At 33.0% G+C, this 16,412-nt stretch overlaps 1 protein-coding gene across 4 annotated transcripts in view; it reads right to left on the bottom strand.

Annotated features, from left to right (window-relative positions):
* Positions 1-1,024: 1,024 nt before the first annotated feature.
* LOC140439753 (uncharacterized) overlaps positions 1,025-16,412 on the bottom strand; it is a 39,917-nt gene continuing 24,529 nt past the window's right edge. For all 4 annotated transcript variants that reach the window (XM_072529890.1, XM_072529889.1, XM_072529891.1 and 1 more), the window contains exons 6-8: positions 9,714-9,873; positions 9,154-9,343; positions 1,025-1,121 (exon numbers count right to left, since the gene is read on the bottom strand). In XM_072529890.1, coding sequence (XP_072385991.1) covers positions 1,040-1,121; positions 9,154-9,343; positions 9,714-9,873 — 432 coding nt within the window. In that variant the 3' untranslated portion in view covers positions 1,025-1,039. The remainder of the gene's footprint in view (positions 1,122-9,153; positions 9,344-9,713; positions 9,874-16,412) is intronic.

Here is a 16,412-nt window from a genome sequence, read left to right as displayed (position 1 = left end):
CTTCTTTTTCCGGGTCAGACATACTTTTGGTCCAGCGAATTGATGATTCGTCTTGTATTCCTTTATCACCGTAAACACACTTCTATCACAAACTCCAACTTTATTAGCCACTTTTTTCACAATATCTTCAACCACTAACCCGGGATTTTCTTGTCTTTCACATTTAAAATGATTTCTTTAACTTTAACAGAATCAGTGAATGATATTTTTGGTTTCAATATCAGTTATTGAAATACATGGTTATTGTTACAGTAATCATAATCACGTATAGATAGGGTCATAATAAAAATATATACTTAAATAGTTTTAAATCGCACAACTAATTGCTAATAATTGCTAATTCAACATTAACAGCATAAATATAATTTATTGTCCTTTAACCATCAAGATGACTAAAAATATACTCACAAATCGATTCAAATTACAAAATTTCAATACCGAAATAAAATACCTACTTAAATCGTGTCCGAACCTGCATGAGTTCCGACGACGTCGGCAGTAACGAAATAAAGATGGACATTTCGCTTAATTTTTAAATATTCTTGAAGAACTGTTACTTGCATGTATGCATAAAATATTCAATAACTTTATAAATCGGATTATTTTTTTACTTACTATGTATTCAGTGATAAAAATAATTTATACACTATGCAATAAATACTAATAGTTGAGAAAATAAAAAAATTAATAGTGTCATAAAGTGTCATAATTATACTCTTACTTATCGGAACGAGTAGACTCATTTGGAACATCTTTAACAATCATCTGTTAAATTTATCTTTGTTTATACGCCCTGCATCGCTTAATGAAAGTAGGTATAGTATATGTATGAAAACAAAAATAAATATTTCGCCTGAACCCCCAGGAAAAGTAAAGGTTTTACGCTACTGAAAATATATTTTTTATTTAACTATAACCAGAACAAAACATTTAAAAAAAATCGATAATTTTTTGACCATAATTTCAAAATTAATGTGTACGTTAAGCTGTAATTATGGCTTCGAGCGGTCTTGACTACGTCACACTCCTGGGCCAGCTGTCAAATGTCATTCGCAATATCATACCTTGTAAACTCCATTCGCTTAGCTCGGGCATATTTTGACAGATTCGTTGTCGGAAACCTACAACACAACAATTCCTACTTCTCAGCATCTTCTCAGTATTAATAGCTCAAGTATCCTACTATTGCAGACTTCTTTCTTTAAAAAAAGAATTATTCGAAATAGTGGAAGTGTATACTAAACTCATCAAATTTTGGGTAGTATATATTTAAGGTTGATCTTCACCCTCGATTAATTTGTTTCTGATCCTAGAGATGGCTCTACTGCGGCATACTACTGTGGTAATTTTTTTAACTTAATCGTAGATTTCTACATGAGGACTCTGTAATATTTTCAAACCCTAATATAAATTACAGTTTTCTATCATTATATCCATTGCCTGAGTTGCCAAGTTGTGTAGACAGTAATTTTATCAAATACCTAGTAGACCAAGTAAGCAAAGATATCTTTAACAACATCTTTATGTATAATATTTTACTGCTCCGCTGTGTCAATCGGAATATATTAAAGTTACGCATTTGCAAGAACATAATCCACACATATCATTGAAAAATGACACATATTTATTATGTAAACATTTTTATCGACAAAGAGGTACTTAGCGGCGCTATCTGTGAATATCGTATTACCATTAAATTTATACATGCAATCATATATTAGATTTTTGTTGATAGTTAAAAATTAAATTATCTGGTATTATTAAATATTTTAGTGGGATTTATATGAAAAATGGTCAATCGTCAAAAATGTTATTTAAAACATGCGAACACGTGTCTTTCTTTTGGTCTGTTTATTACTGGTTTCAGGTTTGTTATCTTCCTTATTAGTGCGTCTTTTTCTCTTCTTTGTATGTGTCCAAACCATCTCAGTCTGTGTGGATTAATAAATTTCACTATGTCTTCCCCTTCGGTTATATTTCTATTTCTTATTTCATGCTTCATTAGTCTTCTATATTCTCCTTGTTCGGGCTTTATTGGGCTGTTTATTCTTATCATTTTGCTTTTAAAAATCCTTACTTTTTCTTTATATTTCACTTTTTATTTATATTTTTATTTTCTTTATATCTATTTTCCTAAGACATATTACTTTTGCTACGTATGCTATCACCGGTCTAATTGCTGCTCTATATATTTTTGTCTTTGTTTTTTGCTGTTTTTTATCTTTAAGTAGTGAATGATATTTCCAAAACACGATGTTCTTCTCTCACCTTGTGTGCGTGGTAGTGTCATGCGTTGGATGTACGATTTGGGGTAGTTGATGCCTATTTAGTTATCACGGTTCTATTTGGTCTAATTAGTTCTTCAGTTTCCGTTTTCCACCATTTTATAAAGCCAAATGAGTATGTGAAAAGTGGTATTGTGTATGTGTTTATTGCTTTTACTATGTGCTTGGAATTAAGTTTGCTTTTGAGTATTAGTATCCCAGATTTAGTCATACGGCTCACACTCCATCTAAGGGGAAAATTCACTCATCCCAGATACCTACGGTATCAAAAGGATTGAGCTCTGGTGGGACTCTTTCCGTGTTATCGAGCCCTAGGTGGCTTGGTATGTTGGAGTATCTCCCAAAAATTTTCGTACACATCTGGACGTTGAGAGTACTACAGCTTTCTGCATAGTCTTGTAGAGATGTTCATTCAGATCTAGCTTTTTTATGTTTTCTAGGAGTTTCTTTGGAATGACTCCAGTAGTAGGGAGAATAATAGGTATTCTCTGGGTACTTTCCATTCTTCACTGTCTTCGTATTTGAATTTCCAGATCCCTGTACTTGGCGATTTTTTCGTTCTGTTTAACACGAAGATTATTGTTGTTGGGTATCGCCACATCAATTAATGTTGTTTGTCTCTTTAGTTTATTAACTAGTATGAGATCTGGTCTATTATGTGCCACTGTTTGTTCTGTGAGCACAGTGCGGTCCCAGTATAGCTTGTAGTTGTCATTGTCAAGTATACTCTCAGGAACGTATTGATAATATGGAAGATGGTTTGTTTGAAGAAGTCCCAGTTTGATAGCTATCTCTTGATGAATGATCTTTCTTACTGAGTCGTGCCGTTCCTTATATTCAGTTGCAGCAAATGCCTGACAGCCCCGGTAAGATTCTATGGTTTCCTGAGCTTAACATCCATATCGGCATTTGTCATTCTGGACCTGAGGGTCTTTGACGATATATTTCAGGTAATTTTTGGTTGGTATAACCTGATCCTGAATGGCCAGTAGTGAATCTTCTTTTCGTCCTTAATAAGATGGTTTATGCGCATTTCTGGTTCCCTCAGTTAGATTGGTGTTGTGATCTACTGCACAAATCGCGCAATGTAAAGTAGATGGCTTGCACCTGAAAATAAGTTCTTAAATTAGTAATTTGTTTTTCGAGTTGCTCACTTATATCCATAAGTCCTCGTCCTCCGAAATACCTCGGTAATGTCGTTCTTTCTACTGCACTTCGAGGATGGTGTTTTTGTGCCTTGGTGTGTTCGTACTTTTCGCTGAAGATTTTCTATATCAAAAAGAGGTTTAATCTTTGTATGTAGGTATATTTAAAAAAATATACCTATATACCTACATACAAAGATTAAACCTCTTTTTGTGTTACATGGTATACAGCCAGCTACAGGAATTTATTTTCCTTGTGGATTTTCTATATCCGTTTTTGTCCACTTAACAATACCAAATGAATAGCTAAGCGCGGAACATGCGTAGATGTTTAGTGCCTTAAACAAATTTTTACTGTTAAGGTGTAAACGAAGCAGCTGTTTTACCCTTCGTATAAACTCAGTAGTTATCTCAGTTTTTATATGCTTATGGTCAATCTTCCGCGCTTGCTTTATTCCTAGGTATTTATACATATCATTTTCACCGATGGCCTCGATGTTCTGGCCGTTTTGCATATCGAATCAGCCGGGCTGAACCTTTCCTTTGATTATACGGCACTTGTCAAGACCGAAGTGCATACTAATATCATTAGAGAAATTTTCTGTTTTTAGCATCTGATCCAGGTGGCTTCGAGTGGAAGCTAATAGTTTTAAATCATCCATATACAATAGATGATTAAGGTTGATACGCCGGGCTACACAGGATGTGACCAATTTATACAGAGTTGGAAGACAAGTAATTGGGCGGTACTTGGTTGGATCTTGAGTGTTATTTTGATCTTTGGGAATTAAATAAGTTATTCCCTGGGTTAGGAAAGATATAAATAGAAGAAAAAAAAATACAAACAATATAGTTAACATAAGGCTAGGTACAATATTCTGTTCGTTTTCATCAAACTTGTTTTTGAAACTATTTAAACTAGTAGCTTCTACTATAAAAACAAGTCCGGAGACATTCTATGAAAAGCTTTTGATATAAAGTATAAAGCAGAGTTCGCTTTACTAACTATTTTTGCTGTTTGAGTAGACCAACTTAATGTTTGGTTGACCGTAACACCAAAATCATTAACTTCCCGTAGCGACTTCAGAGGAACTCCATCCCAAACATATTATGTATATCGGAAATATGAATATCGGCATGAGAAGATTTAAATGACAAAAAGTCAGAAAACTTAGCATGTAAAGAAGCAATATTGGTCTAAAAAATATTGGTTGTTGTCTTTATTCGTTTTTTGCGGCATTTTGTTGGTTAGTACTAATAATAGTTGAAACTTTATTAATATACTTTATTGTTAGTTCTTTGTTAAGTACTTTATATTTTTCCAGTTCCTCTCGCCATTTATTCAAATAGTTTAGTTGATATTTAGTTATGTCATCCTTTAAAATTGAACTCTAGAAAATTTGGTTCTTAACCACCTCATCTAATTGTGCAACATAAATAATGGACTATTATTATCTGCAAATTTAACCGTTAATGGCCTAGGCTTATTACTATTGTTAACCTGCCAATACGAAAAACGGAAAAACGTGGAAACTGATAACGAATATTTGCTTCTTGTTACAATCCTCGAGTTACTCAATTGAGTTACTTTGAGAAAGTTGTTCCAAGGCCTCGAGACAATCCTTAATCGATGCGAATCTATCTGATAACTTAGAAATTAAATCAGATAATTTATTAAACTGATCTTAGAATGTATAGCAACTATTACAGACGATTCTTAGTGACTTCGATTTTGTCCTAGTTATTCTTATAACTTCTTCTTGTGCAATATTTAGACATTGAATATGAATACGAATATGAACAAGTTCGTTTGAAATACCTTCTATAATTATTACACCAGCATCCAGTTCAAATAATTCTAATATGGCACCCATTTTTGATGTTAATAAAGATTTTTCTATCTTACCAGTAAAAAAATATATAAAGAATAGTAGGAAAATGTAACTTGACTTTCACACACAATACAAAAAATCCAACAACGCTAATTGAATAATTAAATTACCACGTTAAATATGCAGAACACACTAATTATTGTATAAATACACAATATAATATTAGATATACATATCTAATATTAGGCTTATAACAAAAGTAGATAGGTGGTAGACATTGTGGACTATCACGGGTTGTGTTTCTCTGCATGTGCTAGCAGTAGAAAAGAGACATCTCTATGAGAGAAGAGAGCATTTGACAACAGCTATAAAAAAAAAGAAGAAAGGAAAAGATCAATGGAAAGATGGCAAGAAGAGGAGAACAACAAGGAAGATGTTGCCCAGTGGACCAAAATGCTGATCCCGAGCCTAAGGGGACTGGTTAGATTGTCTGTTTTAGGGCGTATCTTCATAGGTTCAGAAAGACAGATACAGATAAATGCCTATACTGCGAATATTCTGACATTGTTCCTCACACAATGCTGGAGTGTAATAGATGTACAGTGGAGAGAAACAGAGAAAGAAATAGGTATGAACCCTGTGACTGTAAGAGAGATGATCGTGAAGATGACTGGAAGTACGGAGGGATGGAATAGTGTTCACAATTACATCCGAGCAGTCATTAAAAAGAAAGAAGAAGAAGAAAAACACCAACCGAGCCAACGACAGAGATAAGATCTAATTACTATTTTAATGGAAATAAGCCACAATTAAAGGTTAAAATAAGTTTATTGATGTTTGAATCTTTGATCTTTGATCTTGCACTAATAACTTGTTTATACTCCAACAATTAATAGAAAAAAGAATAGTAGTTGGTACCAAAGTACATCTAGCCTTCATCGACCTAGAAAAGGCGTATGATACAGTTCCAAGACTTAAATTGTGGCAACAACTCGACATTAGTCCATACCTTTTAGGAATAATTACAGAAGTATACAGGGAGAACACTACTTACCTAAAAATCGGAAATAGACTATCAGAGCCAATAAAAGTAACTAAAGGACTAAAACAAGGATGCAGAATGTCACACTCACTGCTTAATTTATATATTAAGGCAGCCCTCCATAATTGGAAAAACCACTGCCTGGGAATAGGAATCCCCATAGGAAATGACGTACTGTTCTCCCTGAACTTTGCGGATGACCAAGTCGTCCTAGCTCAAGATTTTTATGGTCTAGAATTTATGATAAAGCGTCTATACAGAGAATATGTAAAATGTAGGTTACAAGTCAGCATGAAGAAAACAGAATATTTAGTTATCAATTCAGATGCAAGGTTTGAAGTGTTGATCGACGAGGACGTGGAAATCAAACAAGTGGAAAAATTTAAATATTTAAGTGCACTCATTGCTAAGAACGGCTTGGGACAAACCGAAATTAAACACCGAATTACTCAGGGACGTAAAATTGTAGGATGTCTGAACTCCTTATGGTGGGATCGCAACATTTCCAAAAGGAACAAAAAAAGAATAGGGCAAACCATGGTTGAATCAGTTCTTTGTTATGGCTCTGAAGTATGTACAATTGTTAATGCAGACCTGAAGAGAAGATTGTTAGCAGTTGAAATGGATTATTTGAGAAGAAGTGCTAGAACATCAAGCCAGGAAAGGAAGACCAACGCTACAGAAACGGTCATTGACAGAATAGAAAAAAAGAGGTTCAAAATGGTTTGGACACCTATTGAGAATGCCTGACGAACGTTGGCCCCAAAAACTTCACAAATGGATGCCCCCTGGAAGAAGAAAAAGAGGTAGAACTTGACGCTCATGGAATGAAGGAATTAGAAGAGCGATGGAATCGTAAGGTTTGGAGGAGGAGCATGCCTTAAACCCGCAGGATTGGCGGAGAAGAACGGGAATACGGCGATAGCCGTCTCCAAAATGTATTGTATTTACAAGTTGGCTTATTCCCATTAAAATAGTAATTACTTTAAAAGCCACAAGAAAATAGTTTCAGAACAATAGATAAGATTTAGATAAGAGAAGGGAGTGTTCCAAAAATGTCTTCGCCCCACTTTCGAAGTACCGAATAATAGATACCTGAATCTTTGGGACTGCTATCTTTAGAACTTTAAATTAAACTAAAACCAAATTTTAGGGACTCAAAATGGAGGTAGCATAAAAAAATTTCAAACCCCCCCTCAGACAAATTAGGGTACGCAAGAAACACTATTTTTATAAATACTAAAATAATTAACTAAAAACGCCTAAATAGGTTTTTAAAACTAAATAGGTTTTTTATAGATATATTACTTATAGAGCGTAAATTTTATGATATCCTACTTTCAAAATAAAAGTTGCAGTATCTACTATTCTGTAACTCTGTAAGTTTCAGCATGACCGGTTCAAAGTTCAAACCGATAACATTCCTATTCAATTTTGTTGTTATCTGCCAAAGTGTTGTACAAAGTAATTGATATGGCAACCCTGTAAGTGTGACGTTTCGCTTGAAGCGTTTCGAAGCCGAACGTAATGCTATCTATCGATGATAAATACTACCATTGCTTCAGATGGAGCCATCTCCCTACATTACAATTTGAAGGCGGCAGTTCAAGACATAATTCTTGTTTAACGAGATTTTTCATATGTTTAGGAAAAAATATTTAACTTTTTGTTGCCAATATTTTCCACTTTTACAGTTTTATATATGTTGTTATTAAAAAAATTTTCGGTTTCTTACCGGTAACTTTATTATAAGCCGAAACATATTATTTTTTCCTATTGGAACAAAACTGTAAATTCAAAAATTTTCAAAAAATTCATAAGTATTTCTTATAATCATATCTTGATGCTGTAAAAAAATTAACAAAATCCTATGTTTGGTTTTCCCGCTTTATACTTGGAAAAAAGTAGTTTTTTTGAGTTTTTTCAAAAGCGAAAACATGAAGTTTGTTTAAAAGTTGTCAAAATACTTCTAGTCATCACATATACGTTCTCAAATTTTTTGAATTTGGGGTTTGTCTTTTTGGGGGTGCAGATCAACCTTAAAAAATATATTTTAGTAGTTATAATTGTATTTATTATATGGTGCAGATAAATAAATATTGATTGTCGGTAATTCGCAAAGTTCTATTGCATTTACTATTTAGTTTGTTTACTATTAATATTGGCTATGAGTACGTGTGCTTGGTTGTATAGTAATTTCCAGCCACTTAGAGTCTGTCAAAAAGTAACTAACTTCGCAAAAAAATAATTACTAAATTCACTAGACTAGACAGTTCGGACTGGGAATAGCGAACCGAGTATATTATTCATTGTACCATGGTGCGCATGAACTTAAAAATTAAAACAGTCTATCCAACATATTACTTATAATAGAAAAAATGTTTCTGAACCTTACAGTTTAAATATTAATAGTAAATTTACTTATAACAAAATAAAATTACATAGGTATTTCTTCCTACATTGTGGAATTTTTTTAGAAAAACTTAGCACACGTGTACCTTTTAACGTTATAAATAGAAATATTCTCATTTGAATGGTCTATATCCCAGTAAGCACAAGTACATTCATAAGACAAACTAAGTACGTACTGCTGGGACATAAAGTACGTACAATGTACATACTTTGCTGTACGAAGTACGTACTTAATACATACATAAGACGTACATTTTCCAAATTATGGTACATCCCTAGTACGTACTGAAGCTACGTACATAGTACGTACCTAGTACGTACTGAAGGTACGTACCTAGTACGTCTTGAAGGTTCATACCTAGTACGTACCTAGTACATATTGAAGGTATGTACCTAGTACATACTATATAAACATATTATGTACATACTATACATACTTATGATGATTTATGTAAATAATAGTAAATATAGGTGAATATATCTTTATTATTTTTTGTAAAACGTAAATCCAATTTTTAATTCCTTTTCCTTGAAAATTTTTAAGCGATCCCCGGCTCTCCGCAACCATCGCAATTTCTTGCTCCGCCACCTTCTTATCACCACATTTTTCGCTTTTTATTGCCGCTTCTATAAAGAAAGAATATCAAATTATAAAACTGGATAATTTTGATAAAGAATATTTTATCACAACCATCATCAACTGAAGCATTAATTAACCCATGGAAATACACCCATATAAATAAATAATACTGCTAAATGCATGTCTGTCTTGTGTGTCTCCGAAAATCAATTCATTTTTGCAACTGCTCTAAATATTTAGAAATTTAGAAGTGGGTTGTTTTTTACAATAATTTAAAAAAATCTGTTTTAAGACTGATGTCCATCTAGTACCCTTAAATGGTTTATTTTAAGCCCAATAAATTATAGTTAAATCTATAGTCCCTATCTTCATTACATAATGCATTTAATTACAATCTTAAAAATCAAAACATCTTACCCACTATAACTGCAGCAATGCTGAATTTGCAAAATGCCTGTTTATGTCGCCTTCCAAGCCAGCTATAATTAGTTGCCAGTTTGTTTGTAATTAAGGTACCCATAGACCTTTTAACAAAATCCAAAATGCTGCTGCCACCCCATTTACACAGCTCATTTACCTAGAAACAAAAGTATATAAACTTTTAACATTCATTTAGTATTTATAGTTTTTTAGTGTATATATCGAGGGGTTCGAGCGAAAACCCGATAAATGACAAAATTATGAAATCCGGTATTTTTATTTCTTCTGTATTAAAAACACGTCTTCTATCACTGAAAAAATTTTTAAATTGATATTAACATTTTTAAGCACAATAATTGATAAAAACCAAACATGGTAAAAACCGTTAACTCGTATTTTTAAATAACACCAACCCAATATATAACTTTACTGATAAAAATACTTTGAAGTAAATATATTTATAATATGAGAATCCGGTAGAATCATTTATCTTCTTTTCCTGTGTAAAGTTACTAATTTTATTAAAAATATTTCTGAGTTAAAAACAGATAATTAATTTTATCGGAAAGAGAAATTCATAATAAATGTCTGAAATATAAAATTAGTTCTAGGAAAAATAAGCTAGAACAACTTTAACTGCTTTCTTTTTAAAAGAAATTCACAAGTTAAGATTTTAAAAATATATAAATACATTTATCGGATATGAAGATTACAAAGCTGTTAATTTTAACAAAATATATTCATGCGAAAATCCAATAAAGAATTTTATACTACGACACTTTTTTAAATTTCAGCACATTTTTGTCCTGCAAAAACCCAGTAAATCAATTTTAGGTTACACGAAGTACAACGATTTACCTTTTTGGGTCGGTAGTTCTGATTAGTTCACTCATGTCTGGACTTGATTACGAACGTTGCGTTCTCTAACAAGTATAGTTTGATGTTGAATTGTGATGAACTCTGTAGAAATTACTGGAGTCTAGATTTTAAATCTAGAAAAAATTTTATTTTGCACAATATAACTGTAAAACAAATTATGACTAGACTTGTCCTTAAAACTTCCAAAAGAAAGGAACGAAAATTTAGCAAGAAATGTTTCTTTCCACTAGCTAACAACGAACGGATTCCAGTGTGCTAAAAGTTTTTTACAAAAATGCTGTATATATCCCCAGATGTTATAATAAATGCTGTAGCTAACAGTGATTCTACTGGTTGCTATTCTAAAGAAGACAATCGCGGAAAAAGGAACCAGTTAACACAACAAAGGCTGAAGATGTTCAATTTGTTAAAAGTCATATTGAATCCTTTCCGGTTATCGAATCTCATTATAACCGAAAGGATACCATTAGAAAATACTTAGATCCCACTCTAAATATCAAAAAAATGTACCAGCTTTACTTAGATAACTGCATCGAAAATAATCGAGACCCTGTTGCTTTACGTAAATATCGATCTATTTTTTGTGAAGAGTATAATCTAAGTTTTTTCACGCCCAAAAAGGACCAGTGTTTTATCTGTGCCAAATATGCTAAGGCTGATCTAGAGCAGAGAAAAAACCTTGAAACAATCTACGAAGAATATAGAAAAAGAAACGAAATTTGTCAGGCCGCTAAAAGAATAGATAAAGACAAGACATTTATGTCTGTAACATTGGATTTACAAGCAATTTTACAAATACCCAAAGGATCTACTAGTCAATTACACTATCGTAGAAAATTGGTAGTATACAATCTTACTATTTGGGAATCACCGCTACCCAATAACGCATATTGCTTGTGCTGGAATGAAATCAATGGCAAAAAGGGTAGTTCTGAAATCGGAACTTGTATGTATTACTATTTAAGTGAATGCTTAAGACCTGAGGTTAAGCATGTAACAATTTTTTCAGATACTTGTAGCGGTCAAAACCGCAATCAATTTATAGCCGTACTACTGTTGTGGATCGTACAAAATATCGAACAATTGGAAATTATAGAACAAAAGTTCTTAGAAGCAGGACATACTTATATGGAAGTGGATTCTATGTACTCGGCAATAGAATCTGCAAGTAAACATGTAAATGTAACTTGCATGAATGACGAAAAATATATTTCAAACAGCAAGAAAACAGAAAATGAAGACAGTAGACAACGTGAAACATAATATAGGCCCATACAAGGTAAAAGAAATAAAATTTAATGAATTTTTAGAATTAAAGTCACTTGCAGCAAATATATTGCAAAACAGAACAGTAGATTCTGACGGTAATACTGTGAAGTGGTTAAAAATCAAGAGACTAAAATATATTAAAGGTTAAAGAAGGAAAATTTTTTTCAACTACGATCTCTCAGAAGAATTAAAGTGTTTAAACATATCAGAAGATATTGGTTTGAATTCAAAAAAAACTCCTACTCTACGCTCTAAAAGGCAAAAACAAATTTTATCCCAAAAAGCAACCCTAGACTTACCAACTCCGGGTAATTTACCAAAGTTATACAAAACTACTCTTCCACTAAGCGAAGCAAAAAAAAAGGATTTAATGAAGATGTGCCAAGAAAACATTTTTCCGGAAGAGCTGCATGCTTGGATATCAAGTTTCAAAACAGGGAATAATGTCTTAGATCGAATTCCAGACGTAATGATGAGAGAAGAATCGGAAGAAGATATTACCTTTTAATTTCCTAAAAAGAATGTAGAGTATTATCTGTTTTATTTGAATAAAATACAGTTCATTTTTATTTTATAATTAACAAAATTAAAAATAAAAACCAATAAAATCAAATGTTGTACTCATTCAGCGAGGAAAAACCCGATAAAAATCATGTTTTATTTTTTTTTGTAAATACCTTTTAAAAAGTTAAACTAAAAATAAATTATTCTAACTAAACATTAAATTCTCTACTGTTTGGCTTTAACAAATATTTGAAACAACTTCCTATGACGATTTTAAAGCCTCTTCAATGTTACGAAAATCTTTAATCGCGATTATCTCCGAACAATGATTTTGTTAGTTATCGGGTTTTCGTTCGAACCCCTCGATATATTGATATGATATGGGAGAAATAAAAATGTTTAAAGAAAATAATTTATAAGTTATATACTAGATAATATTAGATATAACAAGTATTTGGTTATTTTAAGAAGTTATATACTAGAGAATTTTATTAAAATATATTTATGTGAGGGCATTTTTAAGAAATTAGCATATAATAATTGTAAAAAGTTGTATTTTAGTAATTATAATGTGGTAGATATATTTAAGTGAGCCATGTGACTAGACAACCAACTATACATACTCTCCAAGTGACATTTTAGGAAATAATTGGGAATATAAAGTGGGGTTATAATAATAATGTTAGTTTAAAATGTTTAATTTATATATATATATATATATATATATATATATATATATATATATATATTTAATGATTTAAATGTTTATTCTGATCTGAAAAGCCTAAATGTCAACAAAATTATCAATAGAACATTAACGAATTCTCCAGAATGCAGAATTTGACCTTTGTTTATGTTGGAACATTCTGGAATAATGATTATGTCGGTGGATCGAACAGATACTTTTTTCGAGAACATCCATATAGAAGAAATAGAACTAAATCGAACATGATCTCTTACCAGATGGTTCTGGAACATCCAAAAAGATATAAATACCCGTGATTTGGATTCAAGATGACAGTTTTACTAAGAAAGTCAAGTCAAGCAGTTTAGTAAGAAGTATGAAAGTTATTTAGAGTCAGTTAATCAGTTCAAATTGTTTAATATAGTGAGTTAAATGAAGATTAAAAATTATGCATATATTTTAATGCACATTTATAATTATACACAAATAATTATTGAAGATTAAAAAAGTATATTAGAAGAATATTGGATGGATATTGGAAGAAATTAAAATTATATTATGATTGGAGATTAGTATAAATCAACTTATAATAATTGGATATTGGTATATTGAAAAGAAGAATAAATATAAATGCTGTTTTGCTGGTTTGCTTGGTGGTTTATAAATGCTGGTGAAGAAAAATATATCTTAAATTGGTAGAAGCTGATAATTGGAAAAAGTAATTTCACAAAAACAAGGATAACCGAAGTACGAAGACATTCAGTGGTGATTAGAATCTATATAGTGGAAAACAGTTCATTTAGGCATTCAGTGAAAGAAAAGTACAAAATTTTGTTAATATAATTTAGTTAATGTCATAACAATTTCAATTTTGAAGATAGTTTGTTTAAATTTTACATTGTCTATAGAATTTAATTAGTTTTATAAGAGTATCAATTTAAAGATAGTTTATTTTAAATTTACATTGGCTAGGTTAGATATATATGTGTGTTTCATATAGTTATAATAAAGATAGTTTAAAAAAGTACTTACAAACTAATTCTTTGAGAACCGCGATAAAAACCCCATATATTATATTATTAAAAATACTCATTGCTCATCATTCAAACAAACAACACATCATAACAATATATATATATATATATATATATATATATATATATATATATATATATATATATATATATATATATATATATATATATATATATGTTCGGATAAGTTTCCGCGGTCAGATGAATGAAAATTACTGAGTTCTCGGGAAGAACCGCGTTGAGAATTTAAAACTCGACGTTTCGGCACCCATTTTGGAGCCATTATCAAGAGGGATACGGTTCGGTTCGAGTTCGGGGTCTCAATCTGCCTACTCCCCTCACTCGAGACGTACCAGTATCGTGTTCTATATTGCAAGAACTGTCTCTCGGCACTGAGGTCTCAATCTGCCTACTCCCCAGTGTCGAGTGACAGCCGGTCTTACCCTGTGTGGCTGCTTTTATACTCGCTGTATGCGCGGGAACGGTATGCGCTGACGTGGTCTGAACTGACGTGGCCTGAGCGGTGTGGGCGGGAGGTCGCTGAAGAAGGGGTCGCCATGTTGCCGGCAATCGTTTCGCGTCATCGCGCGTGTTCAAGCTGTGAGGCCGTTTTTCGATTTCGATAGCTTCACGAATGATTCTCGCTTTTAATGAGCGGATGGGAGCGATGGTTTTTGCTTTTTCGAAATCTATTTTGTGGCCTGTCTGAATATGATGTTGAGCTAGGGCTGAAGTGGTATCGGAATGTTTGACTGATAGAGAATGTTCGTAAATACGGTTATGGATTCGTCGGTTTGTCTGTCCTACGTATGTACGTGGGCAACTGGAACAAGCTATCTCGTAGACACCATGGTCTTCATTGGGGATTTGGTCTTTTACGGATCTAACGAGATTGGACAATTTGGAGTGAGTGGTGAAGATGGTTTTGATATTAAGAGGGATAAGAGTTCTACTGATCTTGTCAGTGACACCTTTAATAAAAGGTAGAAAGATTTTGGGTTGATCCGGCGGCAAGGTTTCTTTTTTGGATGGAATGGGGTTTAGAAGTTTTTGAATGCTTCTATTGATTTGGGTTTTGTGGTAGCCGTTTTGTAGGAGTGTTTGTCTTATTGAATTGATTTCGGATGACCTGTGATTGTTGTCGCTAAGTCTTATGGAACGGGAAATAAGAGTGTTAATGAGTGAATTAAGTTGGGCGGGGTGATGATGTGACTGGGCATTGAGATAGCGGTTTGTATGAGTGGGTTTCCGGTACACGGAATAGGAAAAACTGTGAGGTGGATTTTTCTGAATAAGAACATCAAGGAATGGCAAAGACGCTTCAGACTCAACTTCCATCGTGAATTGAATGCTGGGATGTATTCCATTCAGGTGGGAGAGGAAGAGATCTAATGTGTCTTTACCATGGGGCCAGATGACAAAGGTGTCATCAACGTACCGTAACCAGCAGGTGGGTTTGAGATTTGACGAGGACAAGGCTACTGTTTCGAAATGTTCCATGTATATATCTGCTATTACGGGAGAGAGGGGCGATCCCATTGGGGCACCTTTGATTTGACGATAGAAACGATTTTGGAACGTGAAATATGTATTAGACATGCAGTGTTTTATAAGACATAATGTGTCTTGGGGAATTTGATGTTTAGAGTCCAAGATGGAAATGGTTTCATCGATGGGAATGTTGGTGAATAAAGAGACAATGTCAAAACTGACTAGTATGTCTGAGGGCGAAATAGAAAAGTTTTTCAGAAGATCAATGAAATGAAAAGAGTTTTTGACAAAGGACGAGGCGTTTTCGGCTAATGGTTGTAAGGATGAAGCGAGATGTTTTGCCAATTTCTGAGTGGGACAGTTGTATGCACTGACGATGGGTCTTAGGGGAACATTGGGCTTATGGATTTTTGGAAGGCCGTATATCTTTGGAATTCGGGATGATTTTTCTCTGGGTATAAGAGATTTTTTGAGGTCTGGAGATAGAGTAGACTTATTTATAATGGATTTGGTCGTTTTTTCTAGATATGTGGTTGGATCATTTGGGACATGTTTGTATTCTGTGGAATTCAGAAGTTCGGACATTTTATCGAAATAGTTAGAAGAGTTGAGAATGACGGTGGCATTACCTTTGTCGGCCGGAAGGATGACGATGTCAGGGTTGTTGTAAAGTTCTTTGAGGGCACGTCTTTCTGAAAGACTGATATTTGAAGGTGGCGGTTTGGAAGTACGGAGAATTCTGGCGACATCTTGTCTGGCAACTTCGGCTTGGTCGGAAGGAAGATGGGAAATAGCTTCTTCAGTTTGACAAATAATTTTCTCAGTTGGAATGGA

This window comes from Diabrotica undecimpunctata, chromosome 4 (assembly GCF_040954645.1).
Source record: "Diabrotica undecimpunctata isolate CICGRU chromosome 4, icDiaUnde3, whole genome shotgun sequence".
In the NCBI taxonomy this organism is placed as follows: domain Eukaryota; kingdom Metazoa; phylum Arthropoda; class Insecta; order Coleoptera; family Chrysomelidae; genus Diabrotica; species Diabrotica undecimpunctata.
Note: the sequence above shows the minus strand (reverse complement) of the source record. Positions and strands in the feature narration are given on the sequence as shown.